The following is a 20289-nucleotide window of genomic DNA, read 5'->3' on the forward strand; positions in this document are numbered from 1 at the left end:
TGTTTTTGTTTTCTGGTTCTGCGATTGTTTGGAGACATGAATGCAAGGCAATAGTGATCAAACATTCTTTTTGGGCTATCAAATGTATTTGGTTACATTGTTAATATGGTTTGTGGTTTATAAACAAATAGTTGGAGGCATTGTAATTAGAATCTGGAATCTTATGCAGTTTTTTTTATCAAGTTATTTTGATTTGATGCATCAGAAAGGGGGAAATGCTTGACCCTGCCTGATTGGAATCTGAATTCTATGCAATCTGAATACAGGTCCGAATCTAAGTAGTGTCAGATGTAATATATGGTGATACTGTTCCCGTAAATAAAAGACTTAAATTTAGGTTTTCATGTAAAATACACAACAAATCAGATCAAATTTGAATCTGAACAATAGGACCAATCTAAAATCATCCAAATGTGAAAATACAAATATAATCTAAATACCCTTTCGGATCGTTTCTCTAATGATCCATATTCGAAAATAAGTTTTTGTTGAATTCGGACCGGAGGTTAGAACAAAGTTTATCTCTTTATGCCCACTAAGTATATGACATTGAATAATCGAATAACGCCAGCTTTATCATCAAGGTGAAAAAAACCCATTCACCACTTGTAGCATTCACCTATGGCACGCGGTGCATGCAAAGCCATATGGTTGAAACATGCATCATAAAGCAGCTCGGCTGGTTAAAGTCACGCGTCTTAATCAAAGGGGATTTTCGGTTTGAATTCCTTTTAGAGGCAAACAATAGTTTTGACTATTAAATTAAAAACTCATCAATATCTACATTCTTTTGAAAATTCATGGTATTTTCAAAGAAATAAAAATATTGAGGAGGATATCAATATTATGTATGCGATTTTTAAATTAAGAAATTCTGCTCTATATTTTCTTAATTTTTTAATCCTTATATTCCTAAAATCTTCATTGTTTTTAAATGCTTCCACTGCTTCATATGAGAAGTAAATGAACTTCACTATTTTATTCTTTCGGATGAAATATGGCAGCACTGCAAAGGAATCACTCATCGCAAGGTAAATAGACGATATTTTTGGGTTCCAAAAAAAATAAACAAAGGAGGAAAATTACCATAACATATATGCGGCAGGCATAGGCCATCAAGTCTTGTTTTTAAGATTGATCACTCGGTGATCGTGTTGTACAATTCTATGTATAGTAAAAGCTTCGTGAAGGATGGTACTCTTATTTACAAGCCTTTTGATGGTCTCACATTTCCTTCATTTTTTATTGCCTTGCTTTTTTTTTTTTTGTGGATTCTTAAACCAACAAAAGGAGGGCTCCCAAACAAACTAAAGAGAGCATCAAGCATATGAATATATTGTTTATTGCTTTGTTTCCCAATTTCTATTAAACCTTTTTCATGATATCCAATGTAGGTTACTTAACATTCATTCAACTATGAATGGGTGCCCTATGCCCATGTGAAAGAATGTGCTGATCCATCAAAAAATGGAATGATTCACTAACAAAGATGTATCCAAATCAAGTTCTGGCAGTTACCTGCTCCCATTTGTAAACCGAGTTCTTACCTACAGCACATTGGCTGGCCTCCGATTGGTAAAACCTTTGAGGTCCCCCCTGCCCACCTGAAAGTACACCCAGGCTCCCAGTTTCAACCTTACATCAGGTTTTGAACTCATGACGTGTCGTCAACTTGGTGACATTCACAAGTAGTCCCTACCAGATGAGAGAAGCCATGTGGGCATGGCAGAAACACATTATTAAAGCCACGTGTCCATAGCGGAACCCTACGATAGTAAAAGATGCATTCGTAAGTAAACCACCACCAATTCTTCATGCAGCTCGCCTATTTTTCCACGGTTCTCTGCTTCAAAGCCACGTGTCCACTTCTGTGCAACACTAGGAACGGCGCTTCATCTGGAGATGGACGGTCATGGTGGTGCACCCAGTAGTCTTTCTGTTCACCGTCAGAACAAAGCACAAATATCGTTTTTGGTCCGTTCTTAAGGCCTTTGACCACTCACCAAATAACCAGACAAACCCTCGTTCTTTTTAAATCACATTAATACCCTTGATTCTTGGTGACTTGGCCCCTACCGTTCAATTCCCTAGGCTTCCAAGGAAATTACAAAATTTTGTGATAATCAGGAAAATTACAAAAAGAATTTTACCCAGCTAAAAATAACTATTTTTTTTTACTTTTATTCATCCCAAGTCTCAACAGCCCCACAATTCGCAAACCATTAAGCCCTTTTGATTCTCCGAAATAACCAAAAAGCCTCTACTCATTGCTAAAGAAACAAGTACTGCCATAATGATAATTTGGTCATAATTTGAAAGTTAAAAACCCAATTAATCTTAGAGACATGGTCATGGAAGTTAGGCATCATAATTGTGAATTATTACACATTTTTTTTATGTCTGAATCAATACTAATAATAACCATGCATTACCGTTTCCTTAGTGGACTCTAATTTCTTAATCACGATCCTTTTATCTTGCATGGAGTGTAATTACTAGAAATTAATTAACATCATAACTACAATTTCAAATTTGTTTCAAATGCAACAAGGAATAAAAGGAAGGTAATTGGAATTTAAACACGACCAAGATGCCCCTATAAAGCTAAATGTTCAATATTATGCTAAATAATTCAAATTTGAGGTTTTTTTAAAGTTCTCATTTTTCTTTCACATATCCTGAATGTTCGACAAAAGTTTCTATGAATCATGAACCAACTAAGTCTAGTCAATATTGGTCTCTTATCTTTCTAATCTAGGATGCTCTATAGTTAGAGAAATCACACTTTCTATATTTTTTTTCCAATGTAAGCTATTTTCCTAATTTTCTATTAACCTAACTATTGTAGCCAGTTTACTCTAGTTTTATGTTATTTATTTATTGTTTTCTTAAAAAGCCATTATCATTAATGTCTTGAAAATTTGCACATTTTTGTGGGGAATATGTTGTAGTCAATGAAATTAAAGAAAGATAAAATGCATTTTCTTTTAATTTCTATGTGTTGTTAGCGAACCCACATTTATATAATTTAAAATTTCGAAGTTTGGGTTTCTTATTTTTATTTTCGTGACCTACATAATTAATTAACAAATGAAAGAAAGAGATAGGGCATTCCGGCAATTTAAGAAAATATTGTGCTATCCTTCCCCCACATAAAATTTAGCAAGGCCCATTGGGTGGTGGTGGTGGTGTTAGTGCCACGTGTCACTGATCCGATTTGACTTCAGTCTTCCAAAACTGGAAAGTACAATAATAATTCCATCATTACATAAATCCTTCTTGAAAAGGAAGTTGAGGGGTCACAATAGAGAGGAGATTTGAGCCCCTGGATACACATCAAGATCAACGGTCAGAGTTCTTAACATTAGATCAAGACAAATTCATTGTGCCAATGAAAAAGAGCCTAAATAGCTGACTGAATAAATTTCTTGCATTCTGAGCCTGTCGCCATTTCTTCTTTTGTTTTGCTTCCCTAGCAGATGATGGAAGGATTGTCTGATTTTCCGGGAAACGTCGTTTTCCGACAGGCCGGCAAATGCTCGAAAACCATGTTTGGAGATGGATTTTCATCCAATCCTCCCGCATTTGTGTCCAAAGGTTCATCTTCAACTATTGCAGAGGCATTGAGTTATACCAATAGACTTCATCTCCACCCTTACCCATCAAATTTGTTAATGGGGACCTACCGGAATGCGGCAACAGCAGCCACTCTCCAACCCGAGGATACCGGTTTCTCGGACTATTTTTTGTGCAGCACAGATGGTCTTCAATTTGGGATTGAGGATTTCCTTAGTGACAATGATGCAGTAGGCTCATGTTTGAGTGGAGGAGGGGCAGTGAATGGTGGGATTGAGGGGAGCAAGTATGGATCATCACATGATCAAGACATTTCTTGTGTTACCACAGGTGATGTAGGGTGTCTTGAAAAGAAGAAAGACATCTCAATCAAAAAATCAAGTACGAATCTGAAGAAAGGCAATGTGATCAAAGGACAATGGACTGTTGAAGAAGACAGGTAACAAGAAATTGAGAGGGAAATGGACCAACTTTGTTTTTGATGTATTAACTTTTTTGAGTCTCTTTGTTGAGTACATGCCATATACATGTATATTAGTGTACACTACAATATTAGTTCCAGTTAGTAGAAGATGCTTCACCTAATTTCCTAAAATAACTTGAAAAAGTTCAAAATTTTGTTTATTTAATAATTTCTTTTGTGCTGAATGTACTTAAAACAAAAACAAATCTTGGTCCTCTTGACTAGACTTTCTTTTTCTTCATTGTAATTTCTTAGTTCCTGGCCTACCCAACTTATCAAAGACGTACCATTTCTTTGGCCTCATAAATTGAGTTTAGTACTTCTGTTAGATTCAAATGTTTCCAAAGATAATATGATTTGTACAATAATTCATGCTAAAATGTAAGCATTTTTCTACATCCAAATGTACTGGAGGCACGAGAGAGAGAGAGAGAGAGAGAGAGAGAGAGAGAGAGAGAGAGAGACTTTTCTAAGCACAAACTCAGTTTTTTCCTTTTTACCATCTTTTACGTGATGTGAATTAAAGGTAAAGAGAAGTGGGAAAGCGGGAAAGTATTAGGAGAAATCACAGTTGGACTTTTGAGATTGTTGAAGAAAGGAAATCTAGGGTTTCTTAACCCTAGTGGACAATATTACTAGATTGGGCTTTTCATTTTGCACTTATGAATGTAAAGACTGAGATCTAGATCTTTCTACGCCAAAAAAAAAGAGGGGATTATGCCCAACACAACTATTCTAAAACCATGCAAGTTTCATGTTATTTTTAGAAAAAATAAAAATTTTGCATGACAAAGCTGAAAACTATATTCAGAAAGGTCCTCTTTCTTTTCTCGCTCTTACTTGCCCAACTCCTTCCTTAAACTGTCTTGACTAGGGTAACTTGGTGATCTTTCATGATATTCTTACAAGATTTATTTATTTAAAAAATGGGAAAGTTTGCATCATTCTCTCTTTTTGTGTGCACAACACCATTTTATGTAAGCTTCTCCTTGAATAAACATTTATTATTTATATGTTTATGCCTCAAAAAGAACAGTAGGTTTTTGCAACATATCACCTCACTGCTAATAAATGTTTCCATCTTGATTTTCGATTTTGATTTGCCTCGAAGATGGGTGGGTGACTTCATTCGAATTTCTACCACATTACTAGGAAAACGAAAGCTCTCTCTCTCTCTCTCTGGTTTTTTATTGATCAGGTTGATGTGTGCAGGCTACTGATACATTTGGTTGATCAGTTTGGGTTGAGGAAATGGTCTCACATTGCCCATATACTGAAGGGGAGGGTAGGAAAACAATGCCGTGAGAGGTGGCACAATCATCTGCGCCCTAACATCAAGGTCTCTCTCTCTAAATTGTTTTTGTATTATAAATCCCAATGTCTTAAACAAACTATAGACCAAGAAAGTCGTGTTTTGCTTATAATATTCTTGTGCATGTTCAATTGGTTTTCACATTACGTGTTTCGATTTGAATACTTTTCTTGCAATGCAGAAGGACTCATGGACCGAAGAAGAGGAGAGGATGTTGATTGCAGCCCATTCAGAGATCGGAAACAGATGGGCAGAGATTGCTAAGAGGCTCCCAGGAAGAACTGAGAACTCCATAAAGAACCATTGGAACGCCACAAAAAGAAGGCAGCTCTCAAAGAGAAGGTCCAAATCATCAGACTCTGAGAACAAAATACCAAGTTCCATCTTGCAGGATTACATCAAGAGCTTGAGTTCATCCTCAGCATCAGCACCATCATCAATAGTTGATCATCATCAAGACCTCCAAACTCAAATCAATAACCCCATTATGAAACTTACCCAAGAACCAAACCAGTCCCTAACACAAGAGTTTTCATCTCATGCGACTTCAAGTGTCATGGGAGAGCAAGGGTTCATATGTGCTGACTACAACCACATTGATGGTAACTACCATTTAAGCTCTAGTGATCTCCTAATTCCTTTTCAAGAGAGGGCCAAGAATGGCAGCCAAGATATTAATATCAATAATCTTTTTGAGATCCCATCTTTCCAACTGGTGGAGCCAAAGAAAGAAGTGAGAGAGCCTGAGCGTCGAGAGAAGAAGACAGATGTGGATTTGATGGAATTGTATTTCGAAATGACTTCAACACTTAACAAATAAGGGTCTCTTTCACATATTCCTTTTCCTTCGAGGGGTGGGAGGCGAGGATTCAATGATAGAAAAGAGGTGTAAAAACTAAGGGAGGCTGAATAAAATTAAACAGAAGTGACGTACTCTGAAGAAGAAGCATGTTGTCATTTGTGGAATAAGGAGTCCATGTCTTCTTGCTACGGTTGGTAACGTGTTTCCTGGTTTTCGATGGAAATGTTGCGATCTACGAAGTGTTTCTTTTCTTTTTTTGGTTTGTGTCGTTATCTTCAGTGTAATCACTACACGCTTATGTAAACATGACATCAATCCAGACCATTGTCTTGTTTTCTTCTACCTGCACGATGATGATGGTGATGGTAATGTATGACGGATGGTGAGTATTTGGCCTCTAGAGAGAGAGAGAGAGAGAGAGAGAGAGAGAGAGAGAGAGAGAGAGAGAGAGAGAGCACGTAGGTACTTTTTAATTTTTAAGGATATTAGAGAGAGGGAGGATTTGAAATGCGCCTATTTGTTTTGGATGTGGAAGCGACAGTAGCTAGCAAAAACTTTTGGGTTCCAACTCAGTTGACTTGACTTTCTACATGTTTTATCTTTAAAATACACAAAAAATTATATATAGCTTTATATAAATGTAAAAGATGTGTATCTATGTATTGTTGTCTGTCTGTGTCTCTCTCTTTCTACAATACAAACAAAACTCATATGAAGATTGCCAGAAAACTGACATTGTTGTGTCATATAAAGCTCAAGCAAACTCTAATTCGAACAGTGTGGAGTTCCAACAGGGTATGTATTAGCTGGAAACTTTACACCCATTTTACATGGGGAAGAGTGAGATGGATGGGAATGGATAAAATTTGGAAAGAAGCCTCCTTAGTGGTATCACACTTTGGAATAATGTAGTTTTTTTTTTGTTTTTTTATTCTTTTAATTTGTACTGGTCTGCCTAACACCAGCCTGATAATCCAAAACTCTCTCTCTCTTGAGCCTAGCTTGAAAAGCTATGTTCTGGTTAATAAGGTACCTAGCCAAGCTCGAACAGCCTAGGCTCTCACTGCTCATGTGTAATCCTGCCTGGTTCTAGAAATTTCAATGAATCTGAACTGATTCCAATATCCAACACACAGATTATCATTTGGTGTGGGTTTAGTAAGCTCTTCCAGATCCAACTAAATAAACAAATGAAATGTGGTTTGGTGTATATCTCAATCCATCGATCAGAAATATGTCTAATTAGGGTACAGGGCTCAACAGACGTGGGTTTGGTAATCTATATCTGAATCCAGGTCAGGTTTGGTACACATGGTATCTAGTTTAGTAGGATCCAATACGGAACCAGATAAATAAATATTAGGAGTTGGGTTAGAACTGGGTCTGAACCAACCCACTTTATTCATTTCACATGAAAAGCGAAATAACTTGACATGTTTTTTGTGAATGCAGGGTTAGAGGATGGTCAGGTCCATGGTTGCCACGAAGGGAAATAGAAATGAAAAAACTAAACTGGAAACAAGACTTTCTAAAATTCATGTGAAACTGAAAATGTAATATATATATATATATATATATATATATAATATATATATATAAGGTAAATATTGGCTACTAATGAAGGTACAAAACTAACGAGTAGAAATCACTTTTTTCTTAAAAAAAAATCAATTTTTCGTAGATCAAATGTTATAGATGCAATCTACATGGTTTGTTTAGTAAGAAACTTGTTTTGAATCATGTGATTATGATAAGTAATTAGGTTTTTAAAGTGATCAAAAAATCAATAGCCCACATTGTTCCAAAAATTCATAACTCAAAAGATCACATTTTTACATCAGAAAAGCATGATCCAAGGATTGATACTTAGCAAACAAACCATGTTGAACACATGTTGAGTCGATACAACTTACACCTATGATTTCTAGCTCATTAGTTTCATACCTTCATTAGTAACCAATATTAAACCATATATATATGGCCATGGGTTATTTTTATTGAAATTCTATTCCTATTTAGTTTTGTTATACTTTAACCAATTAATGTTTTAGAAGGTTTCACAAAACTGTTATCACTTAGTTTTTTACTTTTCGGCAATATATTGGTTGATGAATTAGTAGTTGTTGTTCTTGTTTATTTTAGTACATTTAATGATTCTTATACCTGTGATGTTTTTTGGATTATTCACAAGCGGTATTCAAGATCTAATTTTGCAATCTTAGCCACAACATATACAGGTGAATCCATGAAATGTCATCATTAAGTAGCTTTCCATTTAGATAATAAAATAATGCTTTGAATTTGAAAGAGTCATTTTTTCTTTTTGAGTTTCAATCAATTCAAAATTAAGTAAGCCCATGAATCTTGTTCCAATAATTAATTTATGGGGTAGCTCAAGATACTTGAGGAATATGATTGATATAAATATATTTATTTATGATATGTATGATATAGAGTATGAAGAAAACTAGAGCAATATATATAGTGTATCTGTGTGGAGCAAAAGTGCAAATGTCGACAATATGAATAAAGAATATTATTAGTTTACATAAACTTTACAATTTTACTAATATATGATAAATAATAAGGATTGATATTTTTTTATAAAATATATGATTACATTGATTACAACTAAAATAAATAATTAAAATTCTGAGTAACACATATATCTCAACTTTTCATGAAACAAATCTTATTTAAGAAAAACATGTAGAAAAAATACGGAAACATGTTTCCCAAACAAGGAAACGAGTTTCTCACATAAAGTAAGTAGGTTTCTCATGTGATGTGAAACAGGTTTCTCATGTTTTTTTAGAAGTTTCCCACAAGTTTTGAAAATGCATGATTTCTGGTTTAAAAAACGGTTTCCCAAGAAACGAGTTTCTCACATGTAAGTGGAGTTTCTGGTAACACTGGTCAGGTCATAGCCATATCCAGAATTCTACCATGTGTTTCAAGTCAAATATGGATACAAAACCAGACCCACTTATTGAAAATCAGATCCAGCATTGGGGGTCAACCTTGTCCTGACAGATATCAGGCCGATTTGCAACCTAGAATCAGGCATGGCGATAGGTGGTGCTGGCCACTCAGACCCTAAAGAAAAGGCTTGCCAAAGATCTTGTTGGTTGTCTTCTAAATTCTGACGTAAAGGCAAAATAACCATTACTACCAAACAGGCCCCCCTTTTATATTTAACTCCACATGAGGTTAATGTAAAACACAATCCACACGGCTGAATCTTTGATTTACACAAAAGAAAAAAACTGGATAGTAGTGTAGTGGTATTGATGAACAATTATATACGACCAAGTTTAAACAGTATTTGATTGTTTTTATTGTATTGAATTTTGCGAATACTATTTCATTTCTGCAAAAGCCTCTCTCGTGGAAAATATCAGACATCGCACATGGCAGCAGGCAACCCACCCAGTCTTTTTTTCCGAATCAACAAGCGCTTCAAGAAATCATTTAATCAAGTGAAAAGGTTTACGCTGTTTGGGAGTCTTTAATGAGGGGTGTGGCAATTCCCCCCCTGTGCTCTCATGTTCTCTGCTGTTTGGGGCCAGTCAGTGGCGTAGCTAGGATTCATGTGAGGGGGGCACGGGGTAGCAAAAAAAAAAATGGTGTGAAAGGCGGGGGTTCGGGGGCAGCGCCCCCAGAAAAATTTTTTTTGAGATAAAATAAAAAATGGCTACAATTATTAATAAAAATCTATTTCATATGGACAAATCAAACTATTTGCTGCAGTCAGGGCTGGGCTAGGACTGGGCTTTTACTCGGGAGGCAGGACTCTGGGCTACATCCCAGTCCTGTCCTGCCCCCTCCCCCCAGCTCCGCCTCTGGGGCCAGTGGTGTTGCCTAAAGGCTGCATTGCTACATATCAGATCATTCATAAGATGTTTTTGGCAACTCTATCCTCAACACCACATTTTGGCAAAACCATAGTTTGGCAACACATGAAAAATAATGTTTCCATCTCAATGAAAAGCTCCCAAAAGTAGCCTTAATCGGGGTAAAAGATGGGTAATAAGAGGGACATATGCTTCTTTTTTTATATTTACACGGAGAAACCACTCCCAGAATCAGAGACCTAACTGCGCTGGCTTTGTCTCCTGTACTTACGGTCGCTGTCCTGGCAGCATAAAACTCCGTGAGCTTACCCCTGTCCACAGGGAGTCACCACGCTTTCGGATTGCACCCATGGAATTTGAATCTAGACCACCTGCCTAGGTCCCATCCCATTAAGCCAAACCCAGTTTGCCTGAGTGGCACGGGCTTGGGGTGAAGGTGCTGACCTCTTCATCCACCAGGTGTGCAGGTGGTCTCCATAAGGTCTTGGGTGTCAGTGACCCCATCCAGGGTTTATCTCACATGGGGCACGCCCATTAAGCAGCCCGGTTCTCGGTGAGGGTTTCTCAGCATAAAAAAAAACATATTTCCTCAGAAATTATAACAAAAAGTGAGTTAAAACTTTAAAGAAATATTGATACTTCAAAAATGTACTATTCTAAGGACGAAGAAAGCACTTAAAAGCACAAGTCCATAATAAAGGCAATCCGCCAACAAACAAACAAAAAAATGCAGCAAAAACGCAGCATATTGAACAGTCCGAATAGTGCTCTAAAACTTACATGGCTTCTCTTTTGCTGGAAAAAACAAAAGCTAAAATCCTAGTAACTAAAACAACACAAAATTCAGGCTGCCTTGGCTTCTGGCTTTGCTTTTATGCGTTTTACACGTGAATACAGGAAAACTCCAGCCAATGCCACCCCAGTTCCTGCAACCAAATGAGCCAGAGATATCAAAATCAGTGATACATGCCATTGATACATTCATATTCCATAAAAAACTTTCATACAAAAGTTTAATCCTCCACTATCAATGCCACAATTGGGGAAAGGATATACATTTTTGTGATTTGCACTAAAAAACTGGGATGATGTAATCATGAGGCATGATTTTTTAGTTTTCCAATTACATTAGTATGAGTAAAAGATCCATGGATGAAACTAAAGAGTGTATTTGGTTGCAGGATACATGGATGAAACTCCCCTTCTAATCATACCTAGACCGATTTTTATGAAGGGGTGGTTTGAAGCCAAATAGCTATTAAACAATGATTTAGATTTACTGGGCCATGGGTATACATATTGTTTCAGCTCGGCAGAAATGAAATTCTTTTTAACTTAAAGTTCTTTTAACAGATTCCCATGTATCTATGCCACATGGAACACATTGAGCAGGCCCAATGGTCCAAGCACATGGCATGACACACAACACGCGAACACATTATGAAACATGTCAGACTACGTGTAGAAAAATTTACAAAAACACACCTAACTTTTGGCCTATTCACAAATAGGTGCCTAACTTTTGAAACATTACAAATGCACGCGTAACTTTTGAGAATTTCTTTGTTAACTAGGCACGTATTTTTAATATCTCAAAAGTTATGCGTGTGTTTGTAAACAGGCCAACAGTTAGGCATGCTTTTGTAAATTTTTCTTTTTAGTATTCTCTTTACATGTTATAATTTCAATAATTATTTTTATAGGATTTTAATGATTATTTTTTCTATACTCTTTTCATTTTAAATCTTAGTTTGCAACTTGTATACTAATTCTTGATTGAACATAAAATATGAGACCGCATACCCTAGTTTTGCAAGAACATGCAATTCTATCCCGTGTTATATCCATGTTCATATTCCATGTCCATCTGAAAAAGCTGTATACTCATAAGTATCCTAAAAGCAGAGAAGATCATAATCCTCTCGCATAATCCTTCTGGACATCATGTATTGCTCAATCTGTTCAAACCAAATGAGATAGTCCAACTAAATTCCTGTGTGTGTATGTGATTATTTTATAAATGGATTAATAAGAAGCATTACCCAGAGAATTGATAGGAGAGACTGGAGTTCTGAAGAAGAGAACTGAGGTCACAATAACCACAACCCGCTTCACACAATTGCCAACAGAATGAGTTACAGGTGACACCCTTGCAAGTATCATGTATGAGACCTGCACATTTAAAACAGATATCCCGCTAAAGAAGATACTTTAAGAAAACTGAATAAACTACTTAAAATAAACCCAGGTCAACAATATTTTCCACACACCAACCAGAAAAACAATCAAGTTATAAGCATAGAAAGTGCATGGAAAAAAATTCACTGAAATGCATGTGAATTTATACAATCAGGCATGTGTGATGTGTATCTTGAAATATAAGATTGCACACTTGCAGTTTTTGTGCATGAGAGATCAAATAAGAGATGCAATGTGGATGCACAATTTTGGGAGTTTGCCACTCCAGTCCCTTTCAGATGAGAAGGCTTCAGGAACTGCCAAAAGCAACAAAACCACCTCCTTCCTCCAATTTGAGCATGAAGGAGAAAACTGAATATCATAATCAAACAGGTGCATGGGTCACAGATTGGAAGTGAAACCACATGATGTTTCCATTAATGCTAGCAAGCAAACTTCGTTAATGCATGTGGTAGATGTAAGGATTGTTGACCAATAAAAAATATAAAATATAGGAAAAAGCATAAACACAAGTGCAAAAGGGCTTACCTGCTGATAAGCATGGAAGCAAAGACATGCCACGAGGGACCTTAAGTATACCTGTCTAACATTCAAACCCTGGGACAGTAAAGTTTAAGTCAACCACTCTCGTCTGCCAAACTTGTAAGATGATGTACAAGATAAAAGTAGAAAAGAGTCTCCATTAGAAAGTGAAGTTCAAAAGGCTTACAGCTGACTGCAGATATGCAGGGGTAAACTTAATGCCCTCAGTGAATATGGCAAAAGGAGCCAATAAGAAAAATGACATGAGTGTTATGATCGAGAAGAGGTTTATGTTGTCAAGAGATTCCTGTCAGAAATAAATTACTACCTTAAAAAGCTTCAAATTATATAATTGGTGAAGAGAGGATGCATGATAACTAATTTATAATTACCAAGTAACATCTGATTGCATAAAGAAGAAAAACCATAAATTATGCTTGTAATGTAAGCTATCATTGTTCTTAGACAGGAAATCACAAAGGTAAAATTAACAAAAATACCTCCTTCTTGACCATGAACTTTTTGCTAAAGACATTACGAGATTGGAACGTTATGTTAGAAGCCATAGCACTCCAAAATCCAGCCCTGCTTCCCATTGCAGACAAAAGGCACATGTGGAATAACAATTAAAACTAACCATTCTACGAATCCCTCAACATTTTTCCACAGGCCCATGAGAAAGGCCTAACATGCTTTTATATGGCAGATAACAAAGTGCACACTAGATATAATCAGGTAAGGTCTTCTACTGGGAGATGTTTGCTTTAAGTCTCAGTATTTGGTCTACCCAACAACTGGTTTGAAGTTCCAGAAAGGCCTTGACCAAATAAAGAAAGGCAACTACATTAATGTGAATACATGCACATGCAAGCATGAACACACGATGGAAAGGAGGATGTTATGAATGTTCTAGTTTGTTTACCAGTTGAAAGAGGCTTCAGTCATAGATGCCAATGCCACTCCGCCAACAATTGGTAATAGGGAAGCAACAACCCAGGGTGTTGGAAACTGCATGTGCAAGAAAAAAGCAACCAAGAGTCATTAACTGACAACTTCTAAAAATGGACATGGATGGAACATCTGAAAATGATGCAATACAACTATAGGTGCCTGCAGCAGCAACATAATGAACATAAAGAAATTCTTTGTGGTGCAATATACACCACACCTGGAAACTTAAATAGCAAGAAGTTCCAAGATGGAAGTTAGAACACAATCATCCATTTATTTGTCAATATATACTGATGAGGATGTCAATTATAGGGACATGTAAACAGCACATTATGAAGATAGCAGTAGGGAGACATAACCCTGACATTGCTGGTGTACAGAAACATGCAACCATATGTATGGCCTTATCTGATATTATGGTTTTAAAACTAATAAGTCAAAAAAGATACATGGCTTAATTAGGTAGCACATGTGGGGGAGGTCCTTCTGAAGCTGAAGATAAAAAGTTACATATCCAAAACAGTGAATGCTATGACCTTTCTTGAGCCCCTCATTCTTACAAAGGCAAAAGTGGTCAAGCTCAAAGCCTTGCTGCAGATTGTATTACTGGAAAAAAATAACCACACATTGGTTGCACATGGAAAATACCACCACCGAAGTGTAATAGCAAAGGGGCCAGTCTCACATGCGTATTACCCAAATGCTAAATACATCATCAGAATAGCTGAGTGTTATACTGCAGCTACCAGGATACTGCTGCTACTAAATAGTGAAAAATTACATATCCTTAAGTTAGGAGAGAATTGGGTGGACATGGCATTTACTTTTCCCAACATTTTTGCCACATCTGCCTCATGCCTTAAAATTTATCCATGTCCAATCATGTTAATATCATATTAGCCTTGGCTTCCAACATTCTTATGTGATCCTCTGAGGAGCCCACAAGCTTGAGAGGCACAAAGCATGGGCAGACAAAAGGTAACATAGTCATAAGCAGCGAGGCACAAGCCAATACACAGAACACCCTTGAAGTTTGAGTCACGTACGTATTATGTCAGGTTAATCTGTTAATATGCAGCATAGCATAAGCAGACAGAAAACAATATACAAGATTATTTTTCATCTGCCATTGTAGCAGCAGGAGCGTTACAACTTTTTCAAACAACAATTGCATCCAAAATTACTGTAAGATACTCTAGGGTGTGAAGCAAAATGGTACCTCAATCTGGGAAAGAAGAAGTACAACAATCGTGCAGATCAAGTACATGGACAACTACTTCTAATATAATAGGATCATGCAACCTTACCTCTCCAAGGAACACTGCAGAAAGGATAACAGAGAAAAAAGGCTCCATAGCTTTGATTGTATGTGTGAAGGAAACAGCAACCTTTCCAAGACTCATATTGGTGAAAAGATTTCCCATTGTGTGTACAATTGCCAATGGTAAGATTCCCAGCAGCTAAACATTAACATAGAACAGAAAATAATTATACACTTAGACAAATGAAGATCCGATAATACATCTCAGCCATATAGAATGTGGAGGAAGTAATAGATCTATCATTTACCTGTGATGAACTAATTTTTGGTTTCTTATACAGGCCAGTTGTCCACATAAAGAGAACAAGCACACTCCCAATGGCGAATTGAAATGTCGTAATCGTTATTGGGAAGGGATGAACCTTCAAAACCTGTGAAGGGAACCATCTCACTGAATAAATTTCAAGGGATTATACACCAGAAACGAGTACTCCAACAAATAAACTCGTTATGCTCCAATAAAATCATGTTTAACAGTCATTCAAGCAGAAATAAACTATTTCAACAAAAAACCAACAATTCCAATCAACACTAATAACAGAACCCATTTTTCCTTTTGCTTTGAATGCTCATCAACATTCTGTTCATGGACATGACCAACCCAAGTGTATTAACGAGTTTAGTTGTTGGACTGGGTTCTCCATAATTACCAGGGAGGAGCAAGGGAAAGGAAATGTGAGTATCTTGTGAGAAATAAATAGAAATATCATGCTGATAATATATAGAAGTAGATAAGGAAAGAAGCTATCTTGTAGGCATTCCTAAGAATATAAAACCCAAAAAGATTATTTTTCAAATAACATCAGAGAAGTACATTATGGGGCTAATATTTTGCATTAGAAGGAAACATCCACTTGAACAGATAAAAATCTATTTCCTCTCAAACTTGAATTTCCACCATTCCGTAACCTATACCGTCTGTAAGTCCTTCATCTCTTTCATACTTTTCTGAGATTTTAAACCTCATTGTTATTTCTCATTATTAATATCACAGAAAAAGCTTGAATTTTGACAGGATTAAATTCCGCTTGCATTAATTTCTGCCACTACAAGTGTTGGTATCTGTGAGATGGAGTTGATCACTGACTACCAAATACTAAACCACAAACCAGCAATTTAGTTGTTCCGCATCTGGAGATCGAACCATCATTTGCGAGAAATGCCATTACTATCCAGTTCAATCCGCACTGCTGATGTAGCATCTACTTACTGCTTCCCGCATTCTAGCAGATGGCAGATAGCAGCTAAAAGAATCAAACAAGTGAAGCAACGACAAAATGGTACCGATAACCGATCTGCCAAAAATATGCTCAACCTTTTTGGTTCCCATCCATTACCAACCAAATTCCTAAAGAAAAAGGAGAAAATTTCCCAAGGAATCACGCATACATCAAATCATACACAGAAAATAACATCAACAGTGGAAAAAATGCATTTTGCTCGATACCCACTAAAGATCATCTCATAATGACCAGATCAATCATAAAATCAATCCAAAAAATCAATAAAAAACAATAAAGAAACTTTAAAAAAATCACCTGTTTGTTATAGATATTGAAATAGATATTGAAGAGATACCAAAGACCAAAGAGAGATCCGAGAATCAGAGTCTGAGCTACGCTATCAGATCCCTCCTTCGCGGGCGAAGACGAGCCCCCTCCGACGCTCTCCGGGACAGAGCTAGCCTTTACTGCGAGAACACTCCTCCCATTCTCGGATTCGATCGCAGAAACCGCCGGAAAAGTGGAGACGAGAGGGTTGAAGACGGGTTTTGCAGGGAGAGGGCCATGCTGGGAATGGTTGGCCCTGAGTTGGAGGCGTCTTGGGAGGAGATGGAGCGGATTGGGTTGGGTGAGGGAGGGGCCGCTCAGTGGGTTTCTGCTGGTTCTGAGGATGGGGTAGGAGGGGGAGAAGGTTAGTGCTCCGCTCTGCATGTTTCCCCTCTCTCTCTCTCTCTCTCTCTCTCTCTCTCTCTACAGTTGGAGAATGAGGACCGTCTCTCTCACTCTCTCTCGAACCACCTCTTTCTCGAGAACAGGGTATCACTTTCTCTCTCTTGGTTGGTAGAGAGAGAAAGAGTCGTTGGAATATCCGCAGGCGCCGATGAATCAACGGAGGGAAGAATGGGCGGTGTCGTGCTGACGTGGCAAGATGACTGAATTGAGTTGTGCCCTAGCGGTGTCAATAGGTCGGGTTTGACCCAGATCCGCCCCGTACCAAACCCTACAGGGTCTTGGTGATAAATAAGAAGGTTCGATTAGAATTCGGGTCAGATCTGATTAATATATGAAGCCGGGTATGGTTTGTGAAATTTTATATAGGACCAAGAACCGACCTGAATTTCGACAAAGATCCCCTATTTTTCAATGTAAAAAGGATAAAAAACTTTTTTTATCGGATATAGTTCGGGTTTGGTTCATGTAATCCATATATGATCAAGGTATGGGGTGGGTCCGATTGAACCTGAGTCCGGACCTGGTATCAGCATCTAAAATCAAGTATGGGTCTGGTTCTACCTGAGTCCGAACCAAACCCATGCAACACGTTGACACCTCTAACTAGGGCTGGGATTCGGATCTAGATCTAGACCTAGATGATGGTTTTGATTAGAGGTGGGCAACGGGCCGGCAGCCCACCAAGGGCCAAGCTTGGGCCCATAATTAGGCCCAAGCTCAGCTAAACTGGGCTGACACGGGCTGGGCCGTGGCCCCGCTTGGCCCATGTGTGTATATATAACATAAAATCTATATTTTATACAACAACAACAACAACAACTACGCCTTCATCCCAAAACAATTGGGGTCAGCGATATGAACCAAAAAAGAAATTCATTTTGGGTCTTCCACATGAATCCTTTTCCTCCAATCATTTCTATCCAACGCCATGTCCTCGGTGAGGTTCAAAGCATTCATATCCTTTCCTATCATCTCCATCCAAGTCTTCCTAGGCCTACCCCGACCTCTTTTAACTAATATATTTTCCCATTTCTCCAACCTTCTAACTGGAGCATCATTAGGCCTTCGCCGAATATGTCCAAACCACCGTAAACGATTCTCTCGCATCTTATTTTCAATGGGTGCAACACCTACCTTCTTACGTATCTCTTCGTTCCGAATCTTATCTTTTATTGTATTTCCACACATCCATCTAAGCATCCGCATCTCAGCTACACTCATTTTTTGAATATGATGTCTCTTGGCAGCCCAACATTCCGTACCATAAAGTAAAGCGGGTCTAATAGTCGTCCTATAAAACTTTCCCTTCAACCGCAATGGCATTCTACGATCGCACAGCACTCCAGTAGCACTTTTCCATTTCATCCACCCAACCTTTATCCTATGATTTACATCTCCATCAATTTCTCCATACTTTTGAATGATGGATCCCAAATATTTGAAATAATCATTCACCGGTATATCTTGCTCACCAAGCTTCACTACACTCCCATCACTACTTCGTTGCTTACTAAACCGACATTCCATATATTCAGTCTTACTCTTACTCAACTTAAAACCTCTAGCTTCCAATGTCTGTCTCCATAATTCTAACTTAGCATTAACCCCAGCTCTAGACTCATCAATCAAAACAATATCATCAGCAAACAACATACACCACGGTACATTTTCTTGAATTGATCTCGTAAGCTCATCCATCACTATCGCAAATAGGAAAGGGCTTAAAGCAGATCCTTGATGTAACCCAACCGTTATCGGAAAATTGGTTGTCACCCCTCCACAAGTGCGGACATTGGTTACTACTCCTTCATACATATCTTTAATTATACTAATGTACTTGAGAGAAACACCTTTCTTCCTCATTGTCCACCAGAGAACGTCCCTAGGTACTCTATCGTATGCCTTCTCTAAATCAATAAAAACCATATGCAAATCTTTGCTCCTCTCTCTATATCTTTCAATAAGTTGTCTAAGAAGATGTATAGCTTCCATAGTTGATCTTCCAGGCATAAAACCAAATTGATTCTCCGATATCATGACAACCTTCCTCAACCTAGACTCAATCACCCTCTCCCAAAGTTTCATAGTATGACTCATGAGTTTTATACCACGATAGTTTGTGCAATCTTGTATATCACCCTTATTCTTATATAAAGGCACCAAAGTACTCTTCCTCCACTCATTAGGCATCTTATTTGTTCGCCAAATCAAGTTAAAAAGATTTGTCAACCATTCTAAACCTTTCTCTCCCAAGCATTTCCAAGCCTCGATAGGTATACCATCTGGGCCAACTGCCCTTCTTGATTTCATTTTCTTCAAAGCCTCTGCAATTTCTTTCTTTTGAATCTTGCGCATGAAGTCACGATTTATCTCATGAAAAGGAATGGAGAAGTCTCCAAGATCTTGAGCATGACTATCATTAAATAGCTTATCAAAATAATCTTTCCATCTCTCCTTAATCTCCTCATCTTTGACTAAAACCCTTTGCGTTTCATCTTTGATACATCTAACCATACCCAAATCCTTCGATTTCCTATCTCTCATCTTTGCAAGCCTATAAATATCCTTCTCGCCTTCTTTGGTATCCAACTTGTCATAAACCTCCTTATATACCTTAGCCCTCGCGTTTCGAACAACTTTTTTAGCTTCCTTCTTTGCTATCATATACTTCTCCAAATTCTCATTATCACGACTCTTACTTAGATTTCTATAACACTCTCTTTTAACCTTAATAGCTAATTTGACATCCTCGTTCCACCATGATGTATCCTTACCTAGTGGTGCACCGCCTTTAGACTCACCCAATACCTCCTTAGCTACTTTTCTCATACCACCCGCTATCTTATTCCACATTGATTCTGAATCCTCCTCGAGACACCAATCAACTTCCTTAACTACCTGCTCTACAAACATTCCTTGTTTAGCTCCTTTCAGTGCCCACCACTTAATTCTAGGATCTATCCTATGTCTATCCCTTTTGCGGCATTGTCTAATTCTAAGATCTAAAATTAAGACTCTATGTTGTGTAGCTACACTTTCTCCTGGTATAACCTTACAATCGATGCAACAACCCCTATCTCTCTTTCTAAGTAGGAAAAAATCTATCTGACTCGTATTAACCCCACTTTTAAATGTTACTAGGTGAGACTCCCTCTTCCTAAACCAAGTGTTTGCTAAGATCATATCATAGGACAAACAAAAATCTAAAATCCTTTCTCCACTTTCATTTTTTTCTCCTATACCATAGCCTCCATGGATATTCTCAAATCCATCCCTACTAATGCCTACATGTCCATTAAGGTCACCGCCGATGAAAAGCTTTTCTCCATAAGAT

The 20289-nt window shown here is 37.6% G+C and overlaps 1 protein-coding gene across 1 annotated transcript; it reads right to left on the reverse strand.

Annotated features, from left to right (window-relative positions):
* Positions 1-10616: 10616 nt before the first annotated feature.
* On the reverse strand, positions 10617-17093 carry LOC149827103 (phosphoenolpyruvate/phosphate translocator 2, chloroplastic-like). The gene is made up of 9 exons (XM_090019170.1): positions 16539-17093; positions 15249-15371; positions 14987-15139; positions 13651-13736; positions 13229-13313; positions 12916-13035; positions 12735-12803; positions 12050-12179; positions 10617-10933 (listed from the first exon to the last, which is right to left on the reverse strand). The coding sequence occupies exons 1-9, from the start codon at positions 16932-16934 to the stop codon at positions 10851-10853; spliced, it is 1245 nt and encodes a 414-aa protein (XP_089875296.1). The 5' UTR covers positions 16935-17093; the 3' UTR covers positions 10617-10850.
* Positions 17094-20289: the final 3196 nt, after the last annotated feature.

The sequence above is a fragment of the Nuphar pumila genome, chromosome 10 (assembly GCF_984573655.1).
Source record: "Nuphar pumila chromosome 10, dmNupPumi1.hap1.1, whole genome shotgun sequence".
Lineage (NCBI taxonomy): Eukaryota > Viridiplantae > Streptophyta > Magnoliopsida > Nymphaeales > Nymphaeaceae > Nuphar > Nuphar pumila.

Excerpts from the sequence above, each read along its gene's own strand:
- LOC149827103 (XM_090019170.1), bottom strand. The coding sequence starts at position 16,934 with ATGCAGAGCGGAGCACTAACCTTCTCCCCCTCCTACCCCATCCTCAGA. Across the intron at positions 13,036-13,228 it reads AGTTCATGGTCAAGAAGGAG|GAATCTCTTGACAACATAAA; the intron begins GTATTTTTGTTA and ends TATTTCTGACAG. Across the intron at positions 12,180-12,734 it reads GCTTCCATGCTTATCAGCAG|GTCTCATACATGATACTTGC; the intron begins GTAAGCCCTTTT and ends TTAAATGTGCAG.